This window comes from Dreissena polymorpha, chromosome 3, assembly GCF_020536995.1.
Source record: "Dreissena polymorpha isolate Duluth1 chromosome 3, UMN_Dpol_1.0, whole genome shotgun sequence".
Lineage (NCBI taxonomy): Eukaryota > Metazoa > Mollusca > Bivalvia > Myida > Dreissenidae > Dreissena > Dreissena polymorpha.
The window spans coordinates 91,371,575-91,399,533 of record NC_068357.1 but is presented as its reverse complement, the minus strand read 5'-3'; the positions used below and the strand labels follow the sequence as shown (position 1 = coordinate 91,399,533).

The window sequence follows — 27,959 nt, the reverse complement described above, 5'->3', positions numbered from 1 at the left end:
ATCAGCTGTTCAAATCGATGTTTCAATTCTTTGTATAGAGTTAATGAACTTTTAACATTTAAATCATTTAGCCACAAACCTATGTAAATATCAATAAATCTATTTTTAAATATCGGAATAAATACACTTGCATTTACTGATTCTGGATACATCCAACATCTACAAAACCAGTGTTTTGTAGCAAGTCCCGTACTTTGGTAATCCAATTGTTACATCGTATTATATTTTCAGCACAATTTCTCATATTACATAATGTACTATATAATATACAATTAGTTTGTTTAACAGTATACAATTTTATAAAATATTTTATAATTCGTACAAAGCGATTTATATATAATGGGTATCGCCCTAGTTCCCCGTACACAGTTGAATTAGGGGTACTCATTTTGACACCAAGTATTCGTTTCAAAAATCTTCTATGAACTCTTTCAATATCATCAGCATTTACAAACCCCCAAACCTCACACGCATAACACAGTATTGAAGTAACATAAGAATCGAACAAATTTAACATTATTTTAACAGGAACATGCATGTCTTTGGTGATTGCAAAAAGCGACCCCATAGCCTTTAAGCCTTTATCGGATAAAGTTTGAGTAGTTTGTATAAATGACCCACCACTTGATAGTACAATGCCGAGATAGTTAAATGATTGAACCATTTCTATTTGCTCATTGTTATAAAAAATTGGCTCATTCATTGAATTATCTCCTCCCTTTTTATATATGAGTACTTTTGTTTTTTCTACATTGACTTTCAACTTCCATCGTTCACAATATTCATATAGATTATCTAAAGATTTTTGCAATCCTTTTTGTTTTTCGGAAAAAAATAACAGCATCATCTGCAAACAATAACAAATAAATAGATAGCTGGTCTAACGTGGTCATGTTTTCATTGTTATTACTCAAAAAGAGTTCAATGTCGTTAGCGAAAAGAGAAAATAGTATAGGTGAGATTGTCTCCCCTTGCAATAATCCAACCTCGCAATTATAGAAATTCGACAAAGTCCCCATATGTCTAACACATAATTTCACTTCATCATACATAGACCGAATAATTTTTAACAATCTACCGTTTATTCCGCTCTTAATAAGCTTGTACAATAGTCCGTTTCGATATATTGAATCATAACATTTCATAATGTCAATATAACAACAGTACAGTTTCTTTTTAGTACTAAGTTGTTTATCTATAAAAGCCTTTAGTAGAAAAATAGCATCCACAGTGCTATAGTTAGTTTTGAAACCGAACTGGGCGTCTGTGAGCGTATCGTTTACATTAGCCCACTTTTTAAGCCGTTCGTTTATTACGACTGTAAACAATTTGGCAAAACTGCTCACTAACGTTATGTCTCGATAATTGTTAGGGTCGAATGAGTTTCCTTTTTTGAAAATAGGTATAATTACTCCCTATGACCAGGATTTGGGAAATGACTCTTTTTCAAGGATATAATGAAATAATATTTCTAGTGGTGTAAAGCAAAAAAGCTGGTTAAAGCAAAACTTAAATCAAGGCCAATAAGGGAAATACAGAGTAACGAAATTTTACAAAATGTTACAGGATCGATCGATCCCCATGCAGAGTTGTCGTTCTATGCTCTCACTTACACATTATGCATTGTTTATGCATAGGTGCATTTATCTGATCTAAAAAAAATTCTGAAATCAGAATTGTGTAACACTCGTATATGAGCACAACGCACATAGACTGTGAACATGTACTAAAACGCAGTCATGCTTATAGTGTACGTATATTATGAACACATGTTTTGCTCCGCATGGATTATAAAGTGGTATGTCATTTGTCCGATTTTAATTATCCACCAGAAAATCGAAAACTTTATGAACGGTAAAACCACGGGTAAAACTCACTTGGAAAACCTATCGGCAAAACCCATGGAAGAGAGGTTCGTGCTAACCCTCACTCATTTGAACACATTCATATATATTCGCGTGGTCTCATCGTAAATGAAGGTTTAAATCTAGCTGTCTTATGTATTTTGTATACAGAACAAAAATTGGTAATATTGAAGATACATATTATAGATTTCGTTGTAGATCAAACAATTGGAATTTTACATAATTTATTTACAATTTTACACGATAAGATTTGTATCGAAAACGAATACATTCCTTTTAAAGGGGCCTTTTCACAGATTTTGGCATTTTTTTTAACTTATTCATTAAATGCTTTATATTGATAAATGTAAACATTGGATCATAAAAGCTCCAGTAAAAAATCACGAAAAAAATTAAAAAAAGGAAAAGAACATTGCCCGGAGCAGATTTCGAACCAGTGACCCCTGGAGTCCTGCCAGAGTCCTGAAGTAAAAACGCTTTAGCCTACTGAGCTATTCCGCCGAGTATACATTCTTGACGTATTTTATACCTTATATAAGCAATCTTCGTAGTTTCACAAAATTTAACGACAAAAACAGAACTCCCCAAATTATTCAATCGTTTCGCGTTGCAACGCTTTATAATTTTTAGGTTTTAAAATCGTCAAAAGATGCATATAATGGCTATATTAGAGCATGGTTAATGTTCAGTATTACTGTTTCCTCACAAATATCATAACTAAAACGAAAACTTACGAATCTGAAACAACTTTTTTCAATTTTGTCAATTTACCAAAGCGTGAAAAGATCCCTTTAAATGGACCGATCAATCGATTTCAACAGGGCCCTCAAAGTTGCCTTTTGACTTCAGAGGCTGTAAACAGTAGAGATATGTTTCTTTCTTGGATGGCACGTAAGATAAAAGATGTGTCATTATTTCTGGGGTAAGACGGGGGTTAGGCTCTCCCTCAAAGGTTTAAATCCCAATTTTTTTAATTGACCGCACCAATTTCCCAGTTTTGATCATGTTTTGTTTATTGTTGTTCTCTTGTGAAGTAGTGGAGGATAACAAAATGTTTTTCCTGACAGTATGTTTTGAGATTCGTTGTTTGCTATATGAAATACACTTGTTTGACTGTACTTTAAAGTCAATACTGTTATATGATTGTGAATTATGGGTCGTACAATCGATATAGATTCGCATACTTTTCGAAAATATACCATTGATAGGTCGATAGTTAACTTTGCATTATTCTGATTGTCAATCATAGTTATTGTAAACTTTTAATAATATGTGTATTTTGTTTTGCATGATCAAAGCAAATTAATCCGGTTATCAAGTATTTAATTTGTACTGAATCATCTTACAGACAGTAGCTAACCTACAAAATATGTCTGTTGTCTTGAAATGAAACGTCTATTCTACGCAAGCTTTAGGGGTGATTTTAGCCGGAAGCTGGGTCAGCGTGTCTACTTGCTTGCAAACATTACTCGGGGGAGACCGGTACTTGGGGGCTTAATTGACTGTGTGTGTGTGAAATAAATGGCAACATACTATGTCAAGTTAACATCGTACAATTGAAAACGAGCATTATTTAATGATAAACGAGCAGCGTATACTAGTAATATCGAACTAACATATTCGAAAATGATCATCACAAAACGATACATATGCAACGGTTACGTGACAACTAGCATAATATAATACATGATGAATATCCATTAATGATAAATAAGCAGCGCATTATATCAATATACCGAAAAATATTGAAGAATGAATATCCATAAACGGCTCACAACAAGTAACAGTTTTCTCATTTTAAGGAAGTGATGCCGCTACATGACATTTCCACAAACTATGTTAATAATCGTGAAATACAGACATTAAAGTTAATGATTTGTTATTAAGTGAATCTGTCAATATAAAGAAATAACCACATCATATAAAAATAACCACAATAAATAAAGACGTAACCACAATAAATAAAGACGTAACCGCATAATGTAAACAAGTATTCACATCATATCAAGAAACCAATCTATAGAAAGATGTAAAACACGATATATTAAATACAGAAACGCCATCATATAAAAAGAGCCAACACATACAAATACGTATCATAACTATATAAAAAAGTAAACACACCATATCAAAATGTATCCTTATCCTATCAAAACGTATTTTATCATAGAAAGAAGTACGAACACCATATAAAGAATTAAGAATATTATTTAAAGAAATAACAACATCATATAAAGAAGTATCCACATCACATAAATAAGTAACAACACCATATGGCGAAGTAACTATATCATATAAAGAAGTATCCATAGCATATAATGACATATTGAATGAATATATTTACAAAACGGCTAAATATATTGCTATTTGTACACGAACAACGCCATGTTCACACGTATGAGGCAGTGAAACCTTTCATAGTTAAGAATCAATTACTGTTCGTTATTTTTGGTGAGTTGTAAGGTTACACTAATTCGTCAGTTCTTTCGAGATTTTCTTACTTTGAGAAATTAAATAAAACAATATTTGTTGTCGGCTTTTCTTAACTTTTTAAACGAAGCAGCGTTTTTGTGTATTGGATTTTCGCATAATATTATTTTCCATTAGTTTCGTGTGTTTGTTTCATTGATTTAAGTCTCTTCGTGTCTCCACGGAGTCATTCTGTGGTACTGTATTTTTCATACGCTCCCTTTGTACTGCTTAATTAAGGACAATATAATGTAAGCATAAATCATGTGTCCGTTTCAAGTAACATTACTATTCAAAATCAAAGAACTTAACCAATTAAAAATCAGTGTTCCTTAGGGAAATTGCCGAAATTTCAACGTCAGATGTGGTCTGGTAAAATAGATGTTTGCAGATACAAAATGCTCGTTTTTATTATTGTTTTGCATATCTATTCATACGACACATGAACACTAACATGGTGTTCGTGTGTCGTATGAATAGATATATTCGCGGGAATTAATTGTGGCCACAAATAAATAAAAACGAGCATTTTGTATCTACAAAAATCTATGTAATCATACCACATCTAGCGTTGAAATTTTGGCTATTGGTATAAGGAACACTTATTGTTAAGGTGTTAACTTTATTTTACAAAATACTTAACGAAATTTTCGTTGATTTTGAGCGTTATAGAGACTTTCATTACTGGCTACGAATGGGCCAACGTGTTCACATTTCAAATTATATTTGCCACTTTGTACACCAGTCGTATAAAGTCTCGTTTCTTTGAAAGGTGGCAGTGACTAGTTTTATTTAAAACACGGTGAACCTTGATGTTCTTAGAAATTCAAGTAAAAAAATCAATGCATATTGACAGAAGGATACATTAATGTAAATCTACGCGTTTAGCGGGTTGTAATGTTCTTGATTATTGTATAGGTTAGCATCTTATCCAATTCTCAATACATGGGTACGTAAGTATTCTTATATTTTGTTTAAACACGAACGTATTTATGCATTTACGCTAGGTAAACAACCATTAATAGTATCGGCCAGTCAATCAAACTGCGGAGTTGCCATTAGTTAAATTCAGTCAAGGGAAATTCCGTTGTAGTTTCCATTGAGCTATGTACCTTTGGTAGAGTTGCAAGTAGTTAAATTCGGTCAAGGGAAATTCCGTTGTAGTTTCCCTTGAGCTATGCACCCATAGAAGACATCAATACGTGCCTCGTCACGAAAATCACTAGCATATATTTTCCGTTAGAAATTCTGGGAGTTATCAGAGATACCAGCAACACAATTTTTGCCACAAATTTTTGCAAGTTGCTTGCCCTTTTTAATCATAATAATCCTTTCACTCAGACATATTTTTGAAAAGTAAGATACTTTTATATCGGTAACAAATACATTCTAATGATAGCGTGACTGCTTCGATTTTATATAACCTACCGATAAACAGCAGTCAATATATATAGCTTTTCGGTATTTCAACTAATATCCGTTGATAGATAATTTTCATGCATATGCTCCCTCGCAAACAGTTTTATTCTGATCAATGATAAAATATATTAAAATAGATATCATCAACCCAACAATCATTTATATTTTACGAATTATTTCTATTAAGAAGTTAAATACTTAACATAACGAAGCATGTTTTAAATATGTATTATTTTGTTACATAACGTATTTTAATTGCAACTGGACAAATGAAATCTTTCAACAATTATTAAATTGAAATAATTCACATAATATAATATATTCGTATAACATCATGATAACGAGCAGGTCTATTGTCAATACAACACAAGTATCAATTCTTTGTTGAGTTTTACATCATGATAACGAGCAGGTCTATTGTCAATACAACACAAGAATAAATTCTTTGTGGAGTTTTTGTCGCGTCATCGTACGCCTACCCAGCGATTGAGTATCTTTTACTTCCCGTGTTTATAGCTGAATCTCTGAATGTTCATCCGTATCTCGCATGACAATCGGAGTACCCTGATCTTATTTAAAGTACATCCGGAAACCCACATTAGCATTTCGAGTACCATCAACCAGATTATTATGCTTCAGGACCCCGGTTTAAATCCTCGTTAGCTAGGTTTGAGCGTGTGTGTACTATTTTCCACGTCTTAGCCGCTTGCATTCCTTAACTAGTTGACGTATTTTCTTCAATGCACGTTTACGCGATTTTTTTGCAAGCTTATAAACATCGTCATTCTTCACGTTAATGTATGATGGGGTTTCTGTGGGCAGCTTATTTTCTGTGACGATCAAAAAGTATATCCCATCAAGTTTTGATGGTTTTGGCCTGTGGCGATCCTTTTCGATATACAGACTCACCCCGTGTGTTGTATAAGTGAAGTTGGAGATTTAAAGTCAATCTCATTTAAACGAATGTTCAGGTCTGAGTTCATAATTGAAGTTTTGTTACCGAATTCCACTTTGCCAAAATATGCTGAAAATCCAGAAAAAGTATGATACATACAACAGACGTACCTACAATACTATTTTTTTAAGGATTGAATATTTACATGAACATAATGTTTTCATACATGTAACAGGCAAAGATGACAGAAATAAATACTTCTCAAAGAACATGCAGCTTTTGTCAGCGATTAGCTTAACTTGCAAGCTTTGTACAAGACTTCTCGTCTAATTACGCGACCTGAGCTATATTTTTGAAATATATATTCCATATATACATACGGCGTATGGCATAGTCAATACAAATTGAACACCATGAATAATAAACGAATGAACATTATAAAGTACATACCTGTGTTCGTTCGACAGGCCTCTTGCATAAGTCTTTTTGATTTCCCCAATTTGGTTACTCTAGGTGCGTTCCAAAACTTGTCGTTGTTCGCTGGGTGATACAAACACGGTAGATCATTTCTTGTGTAGGCCCTTGAAATATCCTCTCTGCAACATCTGTTTAAAGTTTTTTAAGTATCATTATATATGATATTTTCTATCGAAAAATCAACCCATATTAACCTGCTTCGAATAATAGTTTTGCTTTTACTTTCAAAACTCTACAATTACAGCAAGAGATACTGAATGCGCAAATAGAAGTTCAATTCAATCACCAATTGTGGATAGTATTCGTATTTTGTCCAATTAATTCATACATACGTATTTCATTTACTTTTTTAAAAATGAAGTCTACTTACGTGTAATCCTTGTCGGGTTTTCCAGAATGCACCACAGTTTTCGTCCACGTAATTCCACAACACGTTTGAAAATCCGGTTGGAAAGGAATGTAACCACAACACTTGTAACCTTCTGGCAGATCTTTACCAAGTTCGCACATGCGCTTTAAAAAAGGCGGAAGAATGGCGTTGCGTGGTTGAGGTGCGACGGTTGTCGACGACAGAAGGGTTGTTGTTTGTATCGTTGTAGTTTTTGGTACAACTATACCTGTCAATTAATTAAGATTTGTAGAAACATGTTCTCTATTACTTTAAATGAGGTACCGGGTATTCGTGATTGTGCATTGTATTTATATAAATACAGTATAGGAAGAAATTATACACATGCACATTGGATATGATTCGTTTAGTACTACCTTCTGCGCACATGTATATCTCGTTGTCGTACAAGTCTAAACTTCCTGTCCGCGGATGACGACACGTCAGAAACGCAGCTTGGCAGCCAGTGAAACCTGTCCAAAAAAAAAGAATTGCGATACATTCACTTCACGATGCCAAATATGTTAATTCGAATTAAATGTAATTCGGCTATAACTTAATTTCTCTTTTGTGTGTAACAACATAAAGAAAGACATAGTGGAAAGGTATACTTTTGTGTGTGTGGTTGTACAGCAGTTCTGATTTAACATTTTTATCAACTTACAACTGTTAAACACTCTCTTCGAATAAAAGTTTCAAATAACACATCGAAATAATAATTATGGAATATTCTCCAGGAGAAATCTGCACGTATCGACAGTACAGCCTGATTCAAGTTTACACTCTCTGCAATAAATATAGCGGACTATAACCTTATATTTTCTAAATCCAATCACCAACGAGCTAAATTTTAAAGTAACGCGAGTATCGTTTGACGAATGCATGTAATTTATACTAAACTAATACCATAGTAATGTATATTCAAGAATGTGTAAACTGTTTTCAATTAAAAAACACATTTCATCCACTGAATAATGTTTTCATATTTGATATGTTGATAAGTACAAAAAGCACGCGTATTATCAAATATCTGTATGAACATGTCCTCCATATAATACTACTATCCACCAAATTTCAATAAACCTCGAACGATTACTACATATCTGAATAAAAGATATTTACCGACGACGAGTATAGTTATCAACTGCATCGTGTAGCTCAATACAACTTAAGAAACTGCAATTCCTTTAATACCATTTTTACCGGGTATACCCAATATAACTGGTTAACCATTTTTGATATATTTAAGATTAAAAAAACCAACACACGTCAAAATGTGTGGGGGTATTATTGTATTTTGTAATGCAGAATATGTGACATATTTTTGTACAGACTTCTTTCACAAGCGATTCTTCAATTAGAACTAGTTAAACTAGTAAGGAACTTCATAACTGAACATTATGAAATCAACACCATATTCATTATGCGTTCGCGTTAAATGTAACAATTTCATGAGCTGAGTATTCATTATCTGATACAAAGCTTCTTATTTCGTAAAGAAAACCAAAATAAATTAAAGTACATTCTCATGTTTGCTGAACTGTTTACATCACCTTATGATTGATTTAAGTAATAAAATCAATACATATGTTTTGCTATTCAATTAATTTGTTTTAAGGAATCATATATGTGAACGAAGTTTATGTTGGGCAGGTAAACAAGTACTTGATAAGTGGTAATCGGAAAAATCCAGCCTTGCAAGGGTAATGCAAAAAAAACACACAAAATCACTGAACACACTGAACTTTCGAAATGCGTGACGTTTTATCGAGAGGTAATATACCACATACTAGTGGATAAACTTGCAAAATTATTTATTAAAAAAACACACAATAATTTATCATGTATGGCAAATCTGGTTTAATCCCACGCACATCATCGCCACCATTTATTAAGGCACTGGCCTTTGTATAATTATTTATAAATATTTATGGTGTACTACGTTGACGCTTTTTAAGATTTTTCCACCCACCGCGAATGGTTTTATGACGTACCTAAAATATATATACCATTTGCAAACAGATTGCATATTCCTTTCATGATAGTAATGCGCTTTACCAAAACACGTGCATTCAATCATTATCATGTACTTTAACACACAAAACCATATTTGATGAAAAGATATGAAGGAAAAAGACCTATCATATTATCTATTTATCGGTCAATCATCGTCTTTCAAGGCTTAGCCGCTAGCAGAGGCATGTAATTGATGTTACTATATGCAGTAGATACATGAAAACGTACGTACTTCGTAACAAAAGTAACGTTCCATTGCTTAGAATAAATGACTATGCCATGGCAGCTTTTTGTATTACGTTATGTAGTTTTTCGGTTACACACTGCAAGATTTAAAAATACAACTTTAGTCGAAACCTATGTATTTAGCTCGACTGCATCGAACGACGCTAGGTGGACACAATATCAAGTACGCCAGCCGCTTCACAAGCTTTGAATTCTTAATGCTGAAAATGCACAAAAGCACACACTTTTATTAACGATCAGTCTCTTCTATATCTTCAAAGCACATATATTATTATGCGTTTTTATACCCTAGGTGTTAATGTTGATATCGTAGCATTTCTTGAGGTAGTTATTTTTACTTAAGTTTGCTCAGTTATGTGTTACTCAGTTTATGGTACTGGCCTTGTATAATTATTTTAAAATATTTATGGTATACTTCGTTGACGCTTTTAAAGATTTTTGCACTCAATGGTTTTATCACGTATCTCAAATATGTATAACATTTGAAAACTAATCAATAGTTGCAGATTGCATATTCCTATCACGATAGTAATGCGCTTCACCAAACACATGTATTCAATAAGTATCATGTACTATTATACACAATAACAAATTTGATGAAACGATATGAAGGAAAAAGACCGAAGCAAGACTATAGAGTCGTGCAGACAACACTTAAATCATTTGAAAGATTAGCTTCCGCAAAACAAAAATCTAAATTAAACGGCCAAACAAACGACTATTTGCATACATTAAATTAATCAAAGACTTCGTGCATTCGTTTTATACCATTATATATCAATACTGATTCAAACGTAATCATATATTCGCACAATATTTGATTTTCAGATTTTTTAGAGATGTCATTCCCATTTTGAAGGACGTTTTCTATGACATAAATTCCTTAAAACCATGTCATTAATTGAACAAAATTTAAATTAAAAACATAGATGATGTAGATGAGAAAACAACCATGTCTTTCCCGGGATTCAACATCGGCTCTTATATGCTAGTCCAGCGAATAAGTATGATACAAGATTTGTAGAGTGTAACCGAAAAACTACATCACGTAAAACAAAGAGCAGTCATGACATAGTCATTTATTACACATGTGATCATTTGACTATATTCCGTGCAATATTACGATAAATCATTCATCCGTGACAATCACACACTTTTGCACCTGTAGTAGGCGGGGTTTCATTTTTTGCACGTGAAGATGGTGAAACGCGAAATGATTATAATTATATTTCAATTTCTTCTTTGTATGTGTGTTGATAACCAGGAAAACATAACATTAATTCGTCTCGTATACAATTTCAGGAGCACAACATTTTGACAGAAGTATACATTAAAGTAAACCTACGCGTTATGCGGGTTGTCATGTATTGTACAAGATTTATCCGATTCTCAAAACATGGGTATGTAAGTATTCTTATGTGGTGTTTTAACAAGGATGTATTTATGCTATTACGCTAGGTAAACAACCCTTTAAAGTATCGACCAGTAAATCAACCTGTGGAGTTGCCAGTAGTTCAATTAAGTCAAGGGACATTCCGTTGTAGTTTCCCTTGAGCTATACATCTTTGGTAGAGTTGCCAGTAGTTAAATTCAGTGCAGGAAAAATCCGTTGTAATTTCAATTGAGCTGCGTACCCTTGGTAGACATCAAAAAGTGCCTCGTCACGAAAATCACTAAGGTATATTTTCCTTTTGAAATTCTGGGAGATATCAGAGATACCAGCAACACAAGTTTTGCCATAAATCTATGCAATTGCTTGCCCTTTTTAAATCATAATAATCCTTTTACTCAAAAATATGTTTGCAAAGTAAGATACTTTTATATTGGTAACAATTACATTCTTATGATACTGTGACGGCTTCCGTTTTATGTAACCTAACGATAAACAGCAGTCAATATAATATAGCTTTTCGGTATTTCAACTAATAGCAATTGATAGATAATTCTAATGCATATGCTCCGACGCATACAGTTTTATTTTTATCAATGATATAATATATTCACAATCGATATCATCAACCCAACAATCATTTATATTTTACGGATTACTTCTATTAAGAAGTTAAGTACTTAACATAACGAAGCATGTTTTAAATATGTATTATTTTGTTATTAAACTTATTTTAATTGCAAATGGACAAATGAATTCTTTCAACAATTATCATATAGAAATAATTTACATGTAAGCATATTAGAAATACAAGGCTTTAGTATAACATCCTGATAACGAGCAGGTATATTGTCAATACAACACAAGTATCAATTCTTTGTGGATTTTTTGTCGCGTCATCGTACGGCTACCCAGCGATTGAGTATCTTTAACTTCCCGTGTTTATAGGCGAACCTCTGAATCTCTCATCCTGATGTCGCTGAAAACCGGAGATCCCTGACATAATTTAAAATTTATCCGGAAATCTACATTTGCATTTCGTGTACCATCATGAATTAGTATGCATCCGGACCCCGGTTTAAATCCTCGTTAGTTTGGTTCGGTCGTGTGTGAGCTATTTTCAACCTTTTAGCCGCTTGCATTGCTTAACCAGTTGACGTATTTTCTTTAATGCATGTTTACGCGATTTTGCAAGCTTATAAACAGTGTCATTCTTAATGTTAATGTAGGATGGGGTTTCTGTGGGCTGCTGATTTTCTGTGACAATCAAAAAGTATATCCCATAAAGTTTTGACGGTTTTGGCCTGTGGCGATCCTTTTCGATATACAGACTCACCTCCGTTTGTTGTATTTGTGAAGTTGGAGATTTAAAGTCAAGCTCATTTCAACGAATAATCAGGTCTGAGTTCATAATTGAAGTTTTGTTGTAGTATTCAACTTTGCCAAAATATGCTGAAAATCCAGAAAAAGTACGATAACATACAATAGACGTACCTACATTACTGTCAATTTTAAAGCATTGATTATTTACATGAACATAATACTTTAAAATGATATCTTGCATACTGTAACAGGCAAAGATGACAGGAATAAATACTTTTCAAAGAACATACAGCTTTTGTCAGCGATTAGCTTAACTTGCAAGCTTTGAACAAGACTTCACGTCTGATTACGCGACTTGAGCTATATTTTTGAAATATATTCCATATATACATACGACGTATGGCATAGTCAATACAATTGAACACCTTGAATAATAAACGAATGTACATTATAAAGTACAAACCTGTGTTCGTTCGACAGGCCTCTTGCATAAGTCTTGTTGATTTCCACAGTTTGGTTACTCTAGGTGCGTTCCAAAACTTATCGTTGTTCGCTGGGTGATACAAACACGGTAGATCATTTCTTGTGTAAGCCCTTGAAATATCATCTCTGCAAAATCTGTTTAAAGTTTTTAAGTATCATTATACATGATGATATTTTCTATCGAAAAAATAACCCATATTAACCTGCTTCGAATAATATTTTTGCTTATAATTTCAAAACTCTACAGTTACAGCAAGATATACTGAACGCGCAAATAGAAGTACAATTCAATCACCAATTGTAGATAGTATTCGTATCGTATTTGTCCAATTAATTCATATATACATATTGCATTTACTTTTTTTAAATGAAGTCTACTTACGTGTAATCCTTGTCAGGTTTTCCAGAATGCACCACAGTTTTCGTCCACGTAATTCCACAACACGTTTGAAAATCCGGTTGGAAAGGAATGTAACAGCAACACTTGTAACCTTGTGGCAGATCTTTACCAAGTTCGCACATGCGCTTTAAAAAAGGCGGAAGAATGGCGTTGCTTGGTTGAGGTGTGTCGGTTGGCGACGAAAGAAGGGTTGTCGTTGGTATCGTTGTCGTTTTTGGCACAACTATACCTGTCAATGAATTAAGATGTGTAGATACATGTTCTCTATATATAAATTATAAATAATACTTTAAACGAGGTATTCGTGATTGTGTATTGTATTTAGATATTAATACATTATAGTTAGACATTATACACATGCATATTGGATTTGATTCGTTCAGTACTACCTTCTGCGCACATGTATATCTCGTTGTCGTACAAGTCTAAACTTCCTGTCCGCGGATGAAGACACGTCAGGAACGCAGCTTGGCAGTCAGTTAAACCTGTAAAAGAAGAATTGCGATACATTCACTTCACGATGCTAAATATGTATATGTCAATTTATCACACTAAAAAGGAGCATAAGTATATGCCAACCACACGTTTTTTTCGAATCAAATGTAATTCGGCTATAACTTAATTTTCTTTGGTGTGTAACAACATAACGAAATACATTTTGGAAAGGTATACTTTTGTGTGTGGATGTACGGTTCTGATTCAAATATTGCATCAAATTATAATTATGGAATATTCTCCATGAGAAATCTGCACGTATCGACAGTACAGACCGATTGAAGTTTACACTGTCTGCAATTTAGCAGACTATAACAGAAAGTTTTCTAAATACAGTGACTAACGAACTAAATTTGAAAGTAACGCGAGTATCGTTTGACGAATGCGTATTAATTATACTAAACTAATACCATAGTAATGTATATTCAAGAATGTGTAAACTGTTTGCCAATTAAAAAAACCCATTTCATCCACTGAATAATGTTATCATATTTGATATGTTGATAGGTACAATAAGCACGCGTGTTATCAAATATCTGTATGAACATGCCGTCCATATAATACTACTATCCACCAAATTTTAATAAACCTCGGACGATTACAATATATCTGAATAAAAGATATTTACCGACAACGAGTGTAATTATCAACAGCATCGTGTAGTTCAATACAACATAAGAAACTGCAATTCCTTAAAGACCATTTATACCGGGTATACCCAATATAACTGGTTTACCATCGTGATATATTTAAGATAAAAAAAAACAACACACGTCAAAATTTGTGAGAGTATCGGTATTTCGTAATGCAGAATATGTGACATATTTTTGTATAGACTTTTTTTTCACAAGCGATTATTTAATTAGATTGAATTAGTTAAACTATTACGGAACTTCATTACAGAACACTATAAAATCATCACCATATTAAATATGCTTTCGCGTTAAATGTAACAATTATTCATGAGCTGAGTATTCATTATCTGAGATTAAGCTTCTTATTTCGTAAAGAAAACCTAAATTAATTAATTAAAGTACAATCTCATGTATGCTGAACTGTTTACACCACCTTATGATTGATTTAAGTCATACAATCAATACATAAATTATGTACTTATAAAGAAGTTTATGTTGGGCAGGTAAACAAGTACTTGATAAGTGGAAATCGGAAAAATCCAGCCTTGCAAAATTTTTTATAAACAAAAAAAATAATTGAACATGTATGACAAATTTGGTTTAATCCCACACACATCATCGCAAACATTTATTAAAGTACTGGCCTTTGTATAATTATTTTTAAATATTTAAGGTATACTACGTTGACGCTTTTTAAGACAAGTGCATTCAATCATTGTCATGTATTATTATACACAATACCATATTTGATGAAAAGATATGAAGGAAAAAGACTTATCATATTAGCCTATTTATTGGTCAATCGTCGTCTTTTAAGGCTTAGCCGCTAGCAGAGGCATGCAATTGATGTTAGTATACCCGTATTCAGTGCATACATGAACACGTACGTCAAAGAAATATCATGTTCAAATTTTATTATATAGCTATTCATATAATGACAAAGGCACTGACTTGAACACAATTTCTAAATATCATTTTGTGTTTCGTCCATCATTTTCATTTGCTGTAACCACTTACTGATTGTATTGGCAAAATGCTATATAGAGAATACTAGTTTAGCGTTGAATACAGAGAAGTTTATGTTGCGAGGCTTAGAACGCCGGGAGCGCGAGCCTTGGCGAGCGCTTTCGGTGTTCGAGCCGAGCAACATAAACTTTTCTGTATTCAACGCTAATCCTAGTATTCTATTTATGCCATTTGATTTTTTTTCAACGTGACATTTAAATTACCTTAGCCTAACAATTAGTTAAATTCATTCTTAAAAATCGCTTAAAATCTAACGAATGTAACCATGCGTAGTGATATAAATGTATTGTTCTGGCACGCAAAATAGTCTTATAAAAATTCACACACAAACTGTAAAACTAGTAAAAATATCACCATATGCCTCGATTCAATTTTACGCAGCATGCGAATTGTAACACATTACGACCGCGAAAAGAAGATTTTACTTACTATAATTCATTTTATTTTCGAAAGAAAATGATCAAAATCCAATATGGCGGCGATTGCTCCTGACATAATGATGTCGTTGTCAACATAGATTCTACATGTACACTATCGACGAGTAAACAGACAATTGCAGCGACTGACACTTAATTTGACTTAATATGCAGGGCAATACGTTTTCCGACTTCGGACGACGAATTTAAGGACGCGCAGAACGTGTTTTTTTATAAAATGTTATGGGTATGCCGTGTGTGATCCAATGCATCAATGGCCCCCATGTTAAAATCATTTCCCCGAGAACAGGGAACGACATAAGTACAAACAAAAACCAAAACACGTTCGAACCATAGGCTCTCGATGTCAATGACAATGTTTTATTTATTTATTTATTTATTTATTTTTATTTTGTTTTTAGTTACCCGTTGTTTATTATAATGCATACACATACTAAATCAATAAAAACCTTCCGGCAAAACGTCTTCTTTAAAAAAAGATATTTAATATTTCTTATTCGTCAAACGCTACGTCATATACTCTATGGACATTACTGCTGTTAAAATGAACCGGAGCAGTTTATCTTATAATAGCCGTTGGTAAACTCGGATGCATATGCAATTTTCTGCATACAAACATAATTATTGTTTAAACTTGCACAATGTTATTTGTCTATGATAAATGTCCTTCTTGTGTACAAGAAAATAATTTAATATATAAATACACAAAGAATGGAAAACATTCCATTACACAACATAGGCGCTCGATGTCAATCACAATGTTTTATTTATTTATTTATTTTTATTTTGTTTTTAGTTACCTGTTGTTTATTATAATGCATACACATACTAAATCAATAAAAACCTTCCGACAAAACGTCTTCTTTAAAGAAAGATAGTTCGACTATGTACATAGATATTGACAAGGTTAATCACTCGCCACTTTCTAAAGCAACGGAAGTGCGTCATTATGCATAATTAACTCGCTGTCACCCCGGGAACCTCGTATATCAATACACCTTGATTGATATCAATACACATCAATACTCGACAAAGTGTTGCTTCTTATTCGAAAAAACGACATAATCAAATAAGGTCCTATTTTTTTATGCGAATGACCCATACGTGTTACCTCTTTACAAAAAAGCAACACAACATTTTAATAAACAAATAATAATATAGATGTTCATTCGGAATGAGCATTGACCTCTGAAGCACCGCACTTTGGTATCGACCCAACTTTTAAAAGCGGTCAACCCTAAAGCTAATACATCGGTTGAAATACTATTCAATGGGGAACCATGTCGTGAGCAAGTTTCATGACAATATGAAAGAACATGTGACTTCTAGAGTGTTCACAAGCTTTTAGCATAACCATATAAGGAAAACTGCCCAACCCCCTGGCGGCCAGGTTTTGAACGGACCGGCAATATTTTTGAACTCGGCAGAAATATCTTTGGGACAAATGTTTGGGACCAACTTTCATGAACATTGGGCAACATGTGTATACAAATCTGCTTGAATAATCATAAATTTTAAACTGCATTTGATAATAATTAGACTAATCATTAGAAAAACGTTTCCGGAGAAGCATTTAACAGTGCGAACTTATAAATGTATCCTCCAGTGACCTTTTGACGGTAACAGGAGAAAACAATTAACAGAATCTCTGAGCTTATCATTATGAAACGATTAACATGCACATAAATAATTAATTCCCGTGAAATCCATGTCAAATGTGTTTATTTGCACACTGTTTTGGCGATGTAAGAGATGCTGGTTTCATTAACCCTACAATAGCGTTAACAATTTAGTTCCGGTGATGTTACACCAAATGGAGAGTTCTCAATTGCGTTTAGCAATATATATTCCGGGTTCACACAAGTTCAGTCGTTTCTTAACTTTGACATTTATGCGAAATTTTATAAGGGGACCACTATATTGTTAAAATGTATGGAATATGGATAAATGTGGAATAGTTTAATTGACGTAATAATTGAATTGTATTAATACATATTTTTGTCCTCATTGTTAATGTGTTTGTATTTATTTTTAATCGTAGTATTAACAGTCAAATAACTTAACGGATGGCATACACGAGACGTCATCACAATTCTTCTTCTTAATTTAAACAAAAATCACCGGAATGAGGTTTCCACCGGATTGAGATCGCTAATCGTCTTTGTCAATCGGTACGAGCCTCTTTATAGCCGATAGTTCCTCGACCAGTATCCTCATCAGGCGCTGCGTGCACATGAGGACCTTGGTATTTTCATCGACCGCCTGTCGCAACTTCCTGAATCCATTGTCTAAACTGCTGCATACCTCTTCTGTGAGTTCGGTCTGAGTTGATATAGAGTCCGTCATTTTACAAACTTTCAGCGGAGGTATCCCCGTGCATTCGTCCGACGGCGTCGTCCGCTTCGTCCCTCGAAACGGCTCTTCAAGGAACCTCTCGAATTCGTCGGTCAGCCCGCCAAACGGTGTTTCATCAAGAAGGGGCGTACTAGCCGACGTGCCGTGACTCGAGGGCATCAGGATATTTTGCGCAATCACTTGCAGCGGCTGGAATACAGACTGTGATGGCACGTTAGGCAGACTTGTCAGTACCGGATGCGGCAGCTGGTGACCTCGATGAGCCGGCATCATTGGTAACGTGCTAGCACCACTGAACTGCCACTTATCAAGTGGCTTGATAATTGCGTTGCTTGGTTGAGGTGTGGCGGTTGTCGACGAAAGAAGGGTTGTCGTTGGATTCGTTGTCGTTTTTGGTACAACTATACCTGTCAATTAATTCAGATTTGTATATACATATTCTCTATATATAAATTATAAATATATTACTTTAAATGAAGTATTCGTGGGTGTATATTGTATTTATATATTAATACATTATAGGAAAACATTATGCACATGTACATTGGATATGATTCGTCCAATACTACCTTTTGCGCACATTGATGTCTCGTTGTTGTACCAGCCTAAACCTGTCCGCGGATGAAGACACATCAGAAACGCAGCTTGGCACTCAGTGAAACCTGTAAAAAAAAGAATTGCGATGAATATGTTTTATACTGGTGAGTCACAAAAACAAACTTTTTTATATGCCCCTCTGCAAATATTTTTTTTCAAGTCTATACACCCAACATTCACTTCACTATGCTAAAGATGTATATGTCGATTTGTCACATTAAATTCATAGCAGCATTATAATATGCCAACCACACGTTTTTCGAATTAAATGTAATTCGTCTATAACTTAATTTCTCTTTGGTGTGTAACAACATAAAGAAAGACATATTACAAAGTTATACTTTTGTGTGAGTGTGGATGTACGGTTCTGATTCAAAAATTTAATCAATTCACTTACTACTGTTAAACACTGTCTTCGGATGAAAGTTTCAAATAATACATCGAAATTATATTTATGTTATCTGCAATAAATATAGCTTAGTTGTAATACAGAATGTTTTCTAACTCCAATTACTAACGAACTAAATTTGAAAGTAACGCGAGAATCGTTTGACGAATGCGAATTAATTATACTAAACTAATAGCATAGTAATTTATGGTAAGGAATGTGTCATTTGTTTGTCAATTTAAAAGAAAAGTTTCATCCCTGAAGTGTTTCTTCATTTTTGACATGTCGATAAGTCCTTTAAGCACACATCTTAACAAATATCTGTAAGAACATGCCGTCCATATAATACTACTATTAATCAAATGTGATTAAACCTCGGACGATTACTATATATCTGAATAAAATATATTTACCGACGACGAGGATAATTGTCACCAGCATCGTGTAGTTCAATACAACTTAAGAAACTGCAATGTCTCCAAGATCACTTTTATACCACATATACATTATATAACTGGTTTACCATTTCGTGATATATTTAAGATTAAGAAAACCCAACACACGTCAACATGTTTTAGAGTATTATTGTAAACCAAACACACGTCAACATTTTTTAGTGTATTATTGTAAACCAAACACACGTCAACATGTTTTTAGAGTATTAATTGTATTTTGTAACGCAGATGTGCGACATAATATTTCTTTGTATAGACTTTTCTAACAAGCGATCCTTCAATTAGATTGACAAGAAATAAATGCAAAAATATTTTAACCATCAGTGCATATTTACATATGACATAGAATGACATATTTGATGGAATATTTATTTATGAGTTTCAATATAATAATTTATTTGATACGATTTAAAATCACATTTATGTTAACCGAAGTTATCCTTTATTTTCGTATGTTCTTATCCTGAAACATATTTAAAAACTGTACGTTAAACTAGAGCGGAACTTCATTGCAGAACATTATGATATCAACACCATATAATTTCGTTATCTGATACAAAACTTCTTATTTCGGAAAGAATTTTTTTTTTTAATTTAATTACAATCTCATGTATACTGAACTGTTAACACCACCTAATGATTGATCTTGGTCATACAATCAATACATATGTACATGTACTTGTATATGGTGTTTTACTATTCAATAACTACGTTTTACGGAATCATATATGACAATCATAACGGTGCTACAAGGAAGTTTATGTGGTGCAGGTCAACAAGAACTTGATTAGTGGAAATCGGAAAAATCCAGCCTTGCAAGGGTTATGCAAAAAGAAAACACAAAATCACTGAACACACGCAACTGTCGAAAAGCAATACGTTTTATCAGGAGGTAATGTACTTCATACTAGTGGAGAAACTTGCGAAATTATTTATAAAAAACAGCAGTAATTGAACATGTATAGCAAATCTGGTTTAATCCCACGCACATCATCATAAAATATATACACCATTTGAAAACAGATTGCATATTCCTTTCATGATAGTAATGCGCTTTACCAAAGCACGTGCATTCAAAAATTACCATGTACTGTTATACACAATAACATATTTGATGAAAACATATGAAGGAAAAAGACCTATCATATTAGCCTATTTATCGGTCAATCATCGTCTTTCAAGGCTTAGCCGCTAGCAGAGTCATGTAATTGATGTTAGTATATTCAGTACATACATGAAAACGTATGTACTTCGCAACAAAAGTAAAGTTCCATTTCTTGGAATAAATGACTATGCCATGGCTGCTTTTTGTATTACGTTATGTAGTTTTTCGGTTACACTCTGCAAGATTTACAACTACAACTTTGGTCGAAACCTATGTATTTATCTCGACTGCATCGAAAGCCTGAGACATTCTTGAGTGCGTTTTCTGGGTAGGACCAGTACTTGGTGTCTTAAGGATAATCTAAAGAGCGCTCCCCGAGACTCCACAGTCGCTAGGCGGACACCATATCCACTACGCCACAGCAGATTAACCAGCTTTGAATTCTTGATGCTAAAACATGCACAAAAGCACACAGTTGTATTAAATGATCTAAAGATAAAAACAGCATTTTGTTTCATCAATCAATAAATAAAATGTAGTTGTTTGGCTGAATTATTTTTTAATGAAAGAATTATACTGTTTGTACACAATAATGTCTTGATATTTACTGATGTATTATACTTCATCGGTATCAAATAAGTGTTTGTCCGTAAATAAGTTAGCACATATTATCGTACTAGATCATATATCTGGCCAAATTATACCTTCATTATTAAAAGTGAGCTGCAACTAACCATCATTAAAGAGTCTGAAACGAAATGAGTAAATTTTTTAAATATATAATTATCTCATCAATATACAAATATACAAAGCTTCTTATTTCGTAAAGAAAACCAAACTTAATTAATTTAATTACAATCTCATGTATGCTGAACTGTTTACACCAACTTATAATTGATATGAGTCATACATGTGTACTTGTAACCGATGTTTTTTACTATTCAATAAACACGTTTAAACGAATCATATATGATAATCATAGCGTTGCTACACGGATGTTTATGTTGGGCAGGTGAACACGTACTAGATTATTGGAAATTGAAAAAATCCAGCCTTGCAAGGGTTATGCAAACACACAATTACTGAACACACAGAACTGTCGAAAAGCAATACGTTTTATCAAGACGTAATGCGCTACTAAATTAAAAAAAATACAAAGCAGTAATACGTGTACATTTATAGCAAATCTTGTTTAAGCCCACGCACACCATCGCCATTATTGATTAAGTTATTGGCTTTTTTATTATTATCTTTAAATATGTAAGATATACTCAAAGACCTATAAAATACATGTATAAATGTATTTTATAGGTCTTTGGTATACTCAATGACGCTTTTTAAGAGTTTTCCACTCACCGCGAAAGGTTTTATCACGTATCTAAAATATATTTACCATTTGAAAACAGACTACAGATTGCATATTCCTATCACGATAGTAATGCGCTTCACCGAACACGTGTATTCACTTATTATCATGTACTATTATACACAATAGCATATTTGATGAATGGATATGAAGGACAAAGACTGCAAAAACTGCATCGAAACACGCTAGGTGGACACACTATCAAGTACGCCAGCAGATTCACCAGCTTAGAAATCTTGATGCTGAAAATGCACAAAAGCACACACTTTTATTAACGACCAGTCTCTTCTATATCTTCGAAGTACATATATTATTATGCGTTTTTATACCCTAGGTGTTAATGTTGATATCGTAGCATTTCTTGAGGTAGTAATTTTTAACTTAAGTTTGCTCAGTTATGTGTTACTCAGTTTATGGTACTGGACTTTGTATAATTATTTTTAAATATTTATGGTATTTATGGTTGACGCTTTTAAAGATTTTTCCACTCAATGGTTTTATCACGTATATCAAATATGTATAACATTTGAAAACTAATCAATAGTTGCAGATTGCATATTCCTATTACGATATTAATGCGCTTCACCAAACACATGTATTCAATAAGTATCATGTACTATTATACACAATAACAAATTTGATGAAACGATATGAAGGAAAAAGACCCAAGCAAGACTATAGAGTCGTGCAGACAACACTTAAATCATTTGAAAGAATAGCTACCGCAAAAAAATATCTAAATTAAACGGCCAAACAAACGACTTTTTGCGTACATTAAATTAATCAAAGACTTCGTGCATTCGTTTTATACCATTATATATCAATACTGATTCAAACGTAATCATATATTCGCATAATATTTGATTTTTAGATTTTTGACGATGCTGTTTCAGCATCGTCTAAGTTATGATACCATGAAACAAGAAATATCTTTTAAAAAGATATACGGCGTTGATAGTTCAATGAATGAGATCAAGGATAGCGAATGTCTTTTTCTGTGCAGTTCTTAGCTGCATCACACGCAGTACGGGATATGTTACGCGGAGTTTTCGCGGCTTATTTTACATTATTACATATTGCTGGTCATAAACCTATAGATACAAAACAAAAAACCAAAAGAAGAATGGACGTGAAATTACAACATATGAGTCAACCGGCCACACGCGAAGTATCCGTATTTATAGGTGCGTTCTTCGAACAAACCTGTATTAGTGGTTTGTCGGGCATTGCTATTTGATTCGATTATTAACAGTATCGAGAATCATCGCGCTCATGCTTAATACATTAGTCAATATGGTAGAATAATTATTGTTATGAAAACACATTAAGAATCTATTATTGACATACCATAATATATTGCTGAATATCTTCATTTAACATATTTCTGGACTAAAGAAAATACCAGGTAACCTAGTTCACGGATAGCGTCTTTATTATATAACGATTATTTTACTGGCCGCGAACTCCGGTGATGACCTGTATATTAACTCTGACATTCACACACTAACCGCGAATTGACCCGATACCTCGCGGGTTGAAATGCAATGCATTAAAGTGAGGCCTCGCTTCCACTGCTCTTTATACTTTTACATGTTAACATGTTGACAGGAATATGGAAGTAAGTACTAAATATGAGAAAATAGCCTGAAGTATAAACGCTTTTGCGCTGGTAATTCTCTGAAAATAAAAGGGGCACGCACAAACTGTATTGATGTCGAGAATTGAGGGTAAAACTGTTCTATCTATTAAGCCTTTTCATAAGAGATAAAATTATTTCATGCAGTAAAACAGTGTTACAAAGACGCGGATATGTTTCCAATGTTCTGGTAGTATACTCAAATCAGCCAATGGAATAAATGAAGTGTATTCATTCGTACCTAGCCGCGGGATATTTTATTTGAATTTTATTGGACACTTACAAAGGTCAGGTAAGGTGAAAAGCTGGCTTAATACAGCTTCGCCGAAAAAATCTTCACAATGGCAACCTATGTAAAAGACCGAGCCAGTCCGATTGAGAATGCTCGGTTCGAGAAATACCGAAATCCCCGTAATTACCGAAATGATATATTTTAGTTTTTCACTATCAAACTTGGATAAAAACAATGTTTCATAAGTGATGATTTTATTGTATTTTGCAATATTCTATATTGATATCCGCAGTATTTTGATAAATAATCAATATTAAGGGGGATTTCGGAAGATATCTGGGGGTTTCGGGGGATTTCGGTAATTACGGGGATTTCGGTATTTCTACACACCCCTCAAGGTCATACAACAATGGCGGCGCCCATGAATGTTCACACTCGTGTCAAAACTTTCTTACAGCATACATCGGCTTGTTTGGCTATTTAGAAACTGTCATTTAGGATATATGAGTTATTTATTAACTAAATCTCCGCTAATGTCAACAATGGATTGAATTCGAAGGATACATTCGATGTGAATGCAGGACTTCCTGGATCTTAAGACTTGACAGCTTGACTGGTATTTTTGGGTGCCGGTCAACTCGTACCTAAGTCAACTCGCACGGTAGTCAACTCGCACGTTTTTTTGTCAACTCGCACGGCATTTCTTGTCAACTCGCACTTTTCGAAGTCAACTCGCACGCCTCGAAAAAATATATAGAAATAGATGAAGGATGTAATATGATCAGTAGTTTATAAGAAGTTTATAAGTACAAATAATAATAATAATGTCCTTTTTTAATAATCTGAATATAGGGTTGTCACATTTAATGACTCTTTTACACTATTGGTCGGTGTTTTTCACGGGTTATATGAATGTTTGTAATAGGTGTGAAAGGTCTTATATACAACTAACAATTATTAAAAGGCAAAGCATTTATAAATTTAACTAAATTGGTATGATAAATAATCAGTGATACTTTAATGTTTGTCACAAAACGGAAAATGTTGTAAAGGGTGTTGTATACCGCGCACGATTCAATTAAAGTTAATTTAGCTTGTAATTAAAATATTTTACTTTTATAATCAGGTCTAAGTTAAATTAAAGAAAATTAAAACGAAAATTAGGTGATGTTTGTTGCATGCGTTTATTTCATAATAGATCAAAGTTTCTTAGTTATGTATATAAATCGACTAAATTAAGAATAGTTTATCATTATGCTACGGAATACATACGTATAGTGAATTCATGCGTTTTTTGTGTGATGGATTATCCGTGTATATTGTGTTCAAGGAATGTGGGTCCAAGGCAGCAAGCAATTGAATGCGATTGTTGCCAAAAATGGAAACACCGACGGTATCCGGACAAACGGCACCCGGTCAATCGGCACCCAGTGTTGTTTTGCATACGCGGACAGTCGGCACCCTGTAAATTTGTCGACGCGGACAGTCGGCACCCTGTAAATTTGTCGACCCGGACAATCGGCACCCGATTTATTTGTATACCCGGACAAACGGCACCCTATTTAAAGTTCCAGGTCATAGCTATATGTATGGACAGAATCGTTGTGTTTTTATTGAGGATATCACTGAAAAGTCGGTTGAAATCGGTTTTAATTTTGAATCGATTCCGCTTGTAATTGATTAAAACAAGCGTATTTGTAAATTGTGACGACACATAGCGGTAATTACGGGGATTAGTTGACAGCGATTAAATAATTAGTTCATCAAGCAATGTTCAACGTAATCTAATTGCAGAAAACAAACAGCGTGAAAAACAAAATCAGCCGACAAGATTCGCGGCGATTTTCAATATGACGATTAAATAATAATTTGCGAAAAAAATAATGAAGATTTTACAGTAACTGATAATTGGTAAAGCACGGGGAGATAAAAGAAATTTTCCGAAATTTATCACTTCTGTCGGACACTGATTGAGAAAAAAGCTCTAGGCCACGATGTCGCAAAATACACCGTGGCGAGTGTGTACACAGTAACCGATAATATAATCACCATTGTCGTTAAAGTGATATTATGGGCATTTTTCACAGTTGAATTGAGCTGAAAAGAATTAACAAGTCAAAAGAGTAAGTTAAAATGTGGTTACTGACCAATTATCTGGAACTCATCTTGCTACCAGTTGTTTATAAAAATATGTTTTATATTATATATTTTACGTGACCCACCCAGTTCTGTAAGCCGAAATGATCCGTAAAATTAAATGGTGTCGTTGTGTCGTATAAACGAATCTGCACTAAAACTAAACTTGGATTCACATTGTACATGCGTGATCAGTTGTCAAACGAAAGTACGGTTGATATTCAAATGCATTATTTTTCTCTTTCCGGGATATTGCTTTAGTATGTTGATGCTGCATTAACAAATATAAGTGTATATGAAGTGAAAACACCAAACATAAACAACGGTTGCGATAGACACCTATATATTGTTAGATGCCCATAATATCACTTTAATGTCTGGCATCAGCGTGAGCACTGGTTGTTTTTTTATTGGTGTTTTCACTTCAAATACACTTATATTTTTATATACACCGAACATACAAATACAAAATACAAAATACAAATTTTATTTCAAGTCGGTTTGTACATAACAAGTATAACATTAGCGATGTATCGCTATTGACCGACATAATATAACAACATATATATAACAAATATACAGTTGAGCATTACATGAAATTTACATTATATACACAAACAGTATCGTCCTTGAGTTGAGAACATGCGAAACCGGTAAGTACCATTCATATCATTGTATGCTATAATATTTCAAACAAGTGGAAAGTGATACTCATTTTCTATAGCGTGTCCGTTGCAAAACTTACATTTTCTATTTTCGCGTATTATGTTATTATAACCACCTCTTTAGATTTCTAATTAATATGAAGATAATCGAAATCGTGTTAGTGGTGTGTTGTATTTCTTATTTCTGATTTGTCATAAAGTCAAGTAGTTATCTCAATATACCAGCTTTTCTCAATATAACAGCTTTGCTTTAAGTTATTTAATAAACGTTGTATTTGTATAGTAGATGAATGTTTGTTTTTGTGATACTGCTATCACTCGATCCAAGTATTTTGAACCAATATCGGAATATATGTAATTTGCAATTATTAATTTAAATACGTTTAATGGTTTGCGTGTTGATTTATAATAGTGGAAAGTCTATGTAGAGCTCTATTTCCGCGTTCATGTTTTTTGTTTTTTAATTATTTGTATTCTAATTTCTATTTAATTGTTATAAATAAAAAATAAGCTTATATTTTTTACTTTAATGAGCTATGAAAGATATTGAAAACAGCTGTCACCTAATCAGTAACAATACCCTATTTCTCACCACTTAAATTACACTAAACAGATAATCTGTCAGTCATTCAGAGCTGATGAGGGTACTGATTTTCGAGGAGTAGATGAGGCTATTACTGATAGGGGTTGTCTAGAGATAAGGCTGTAGTATGGAATACTTAAATAAATATTTTTTTATTTTTTCATGCTATACAATTTAATACTTAATAAATTAATGTAGAACCGTAAATCATGTACACATTTTTAAAATGTTGGTACATTTTATTAAAGTTTTAAATAAATAAACATTTGATTCTTGTAAAATTATATGATTGAGAATTATTGTAAAATTAATCATTGTTTTGTATAACCATGTTTAAATAAATGTAGGTATGATAATCATATATGCGCGGTTTATATGATACTAAGCTAAGCTATACGTATTTGTACTCACGTTGACATTTTTGTTATACGTTTTTTCCCTATAATTGTGTGCGCAATAAGTTTTCCATACGTAACG

At 33.3% G+C, this 27,959-nt stretch overlaps 3 protein-coding genes across 4 annotated transcripts in view; 1 reads left to right on the top strand and 2 right to left on the bottom strand.

Annotated features, from left to right (window-relative positions):
• The window catches only part of LOC127875281 (uncharacterized), a 157,401-nt gene that overhangs the window by 24,786 nt on the left and 104,656 nt on the right, over positions 1–27,959 (top strand). The gene's annotated exons all lie outside the window — the stretch shown is intronic.
• The window catches only part of LOC127875282 (uncharacterized), a 171,987-nt gene that overhangs the window by 40,932 nt on the left and 103,096 nt on the right, over positions 1–27,959 (bottom strand). The window lies entirely within an intron of this gene.
• On the bottom strand, positions 17,728–19,797 carry LOC127875284 (uncharacterized). Its single transcript, XM_052420239.1, has 3 exons — positions 19,718–19,797; positions 18,889–18,981; positions 17,728–18,726 (listed from the first exon to the last, which is right to left on the bottom strand). The coding sequence occupies exons 1-3, from the start codon at positions 19,743–19,745 to the stop codon at positions 18,116–18,118; spliced, it is 732 nt and encodes a 243-aa protein (XP_052276199.1). The 5' UTR covers positions 19,746–19,797; the 3' UTR covers positions 17,728–18,115.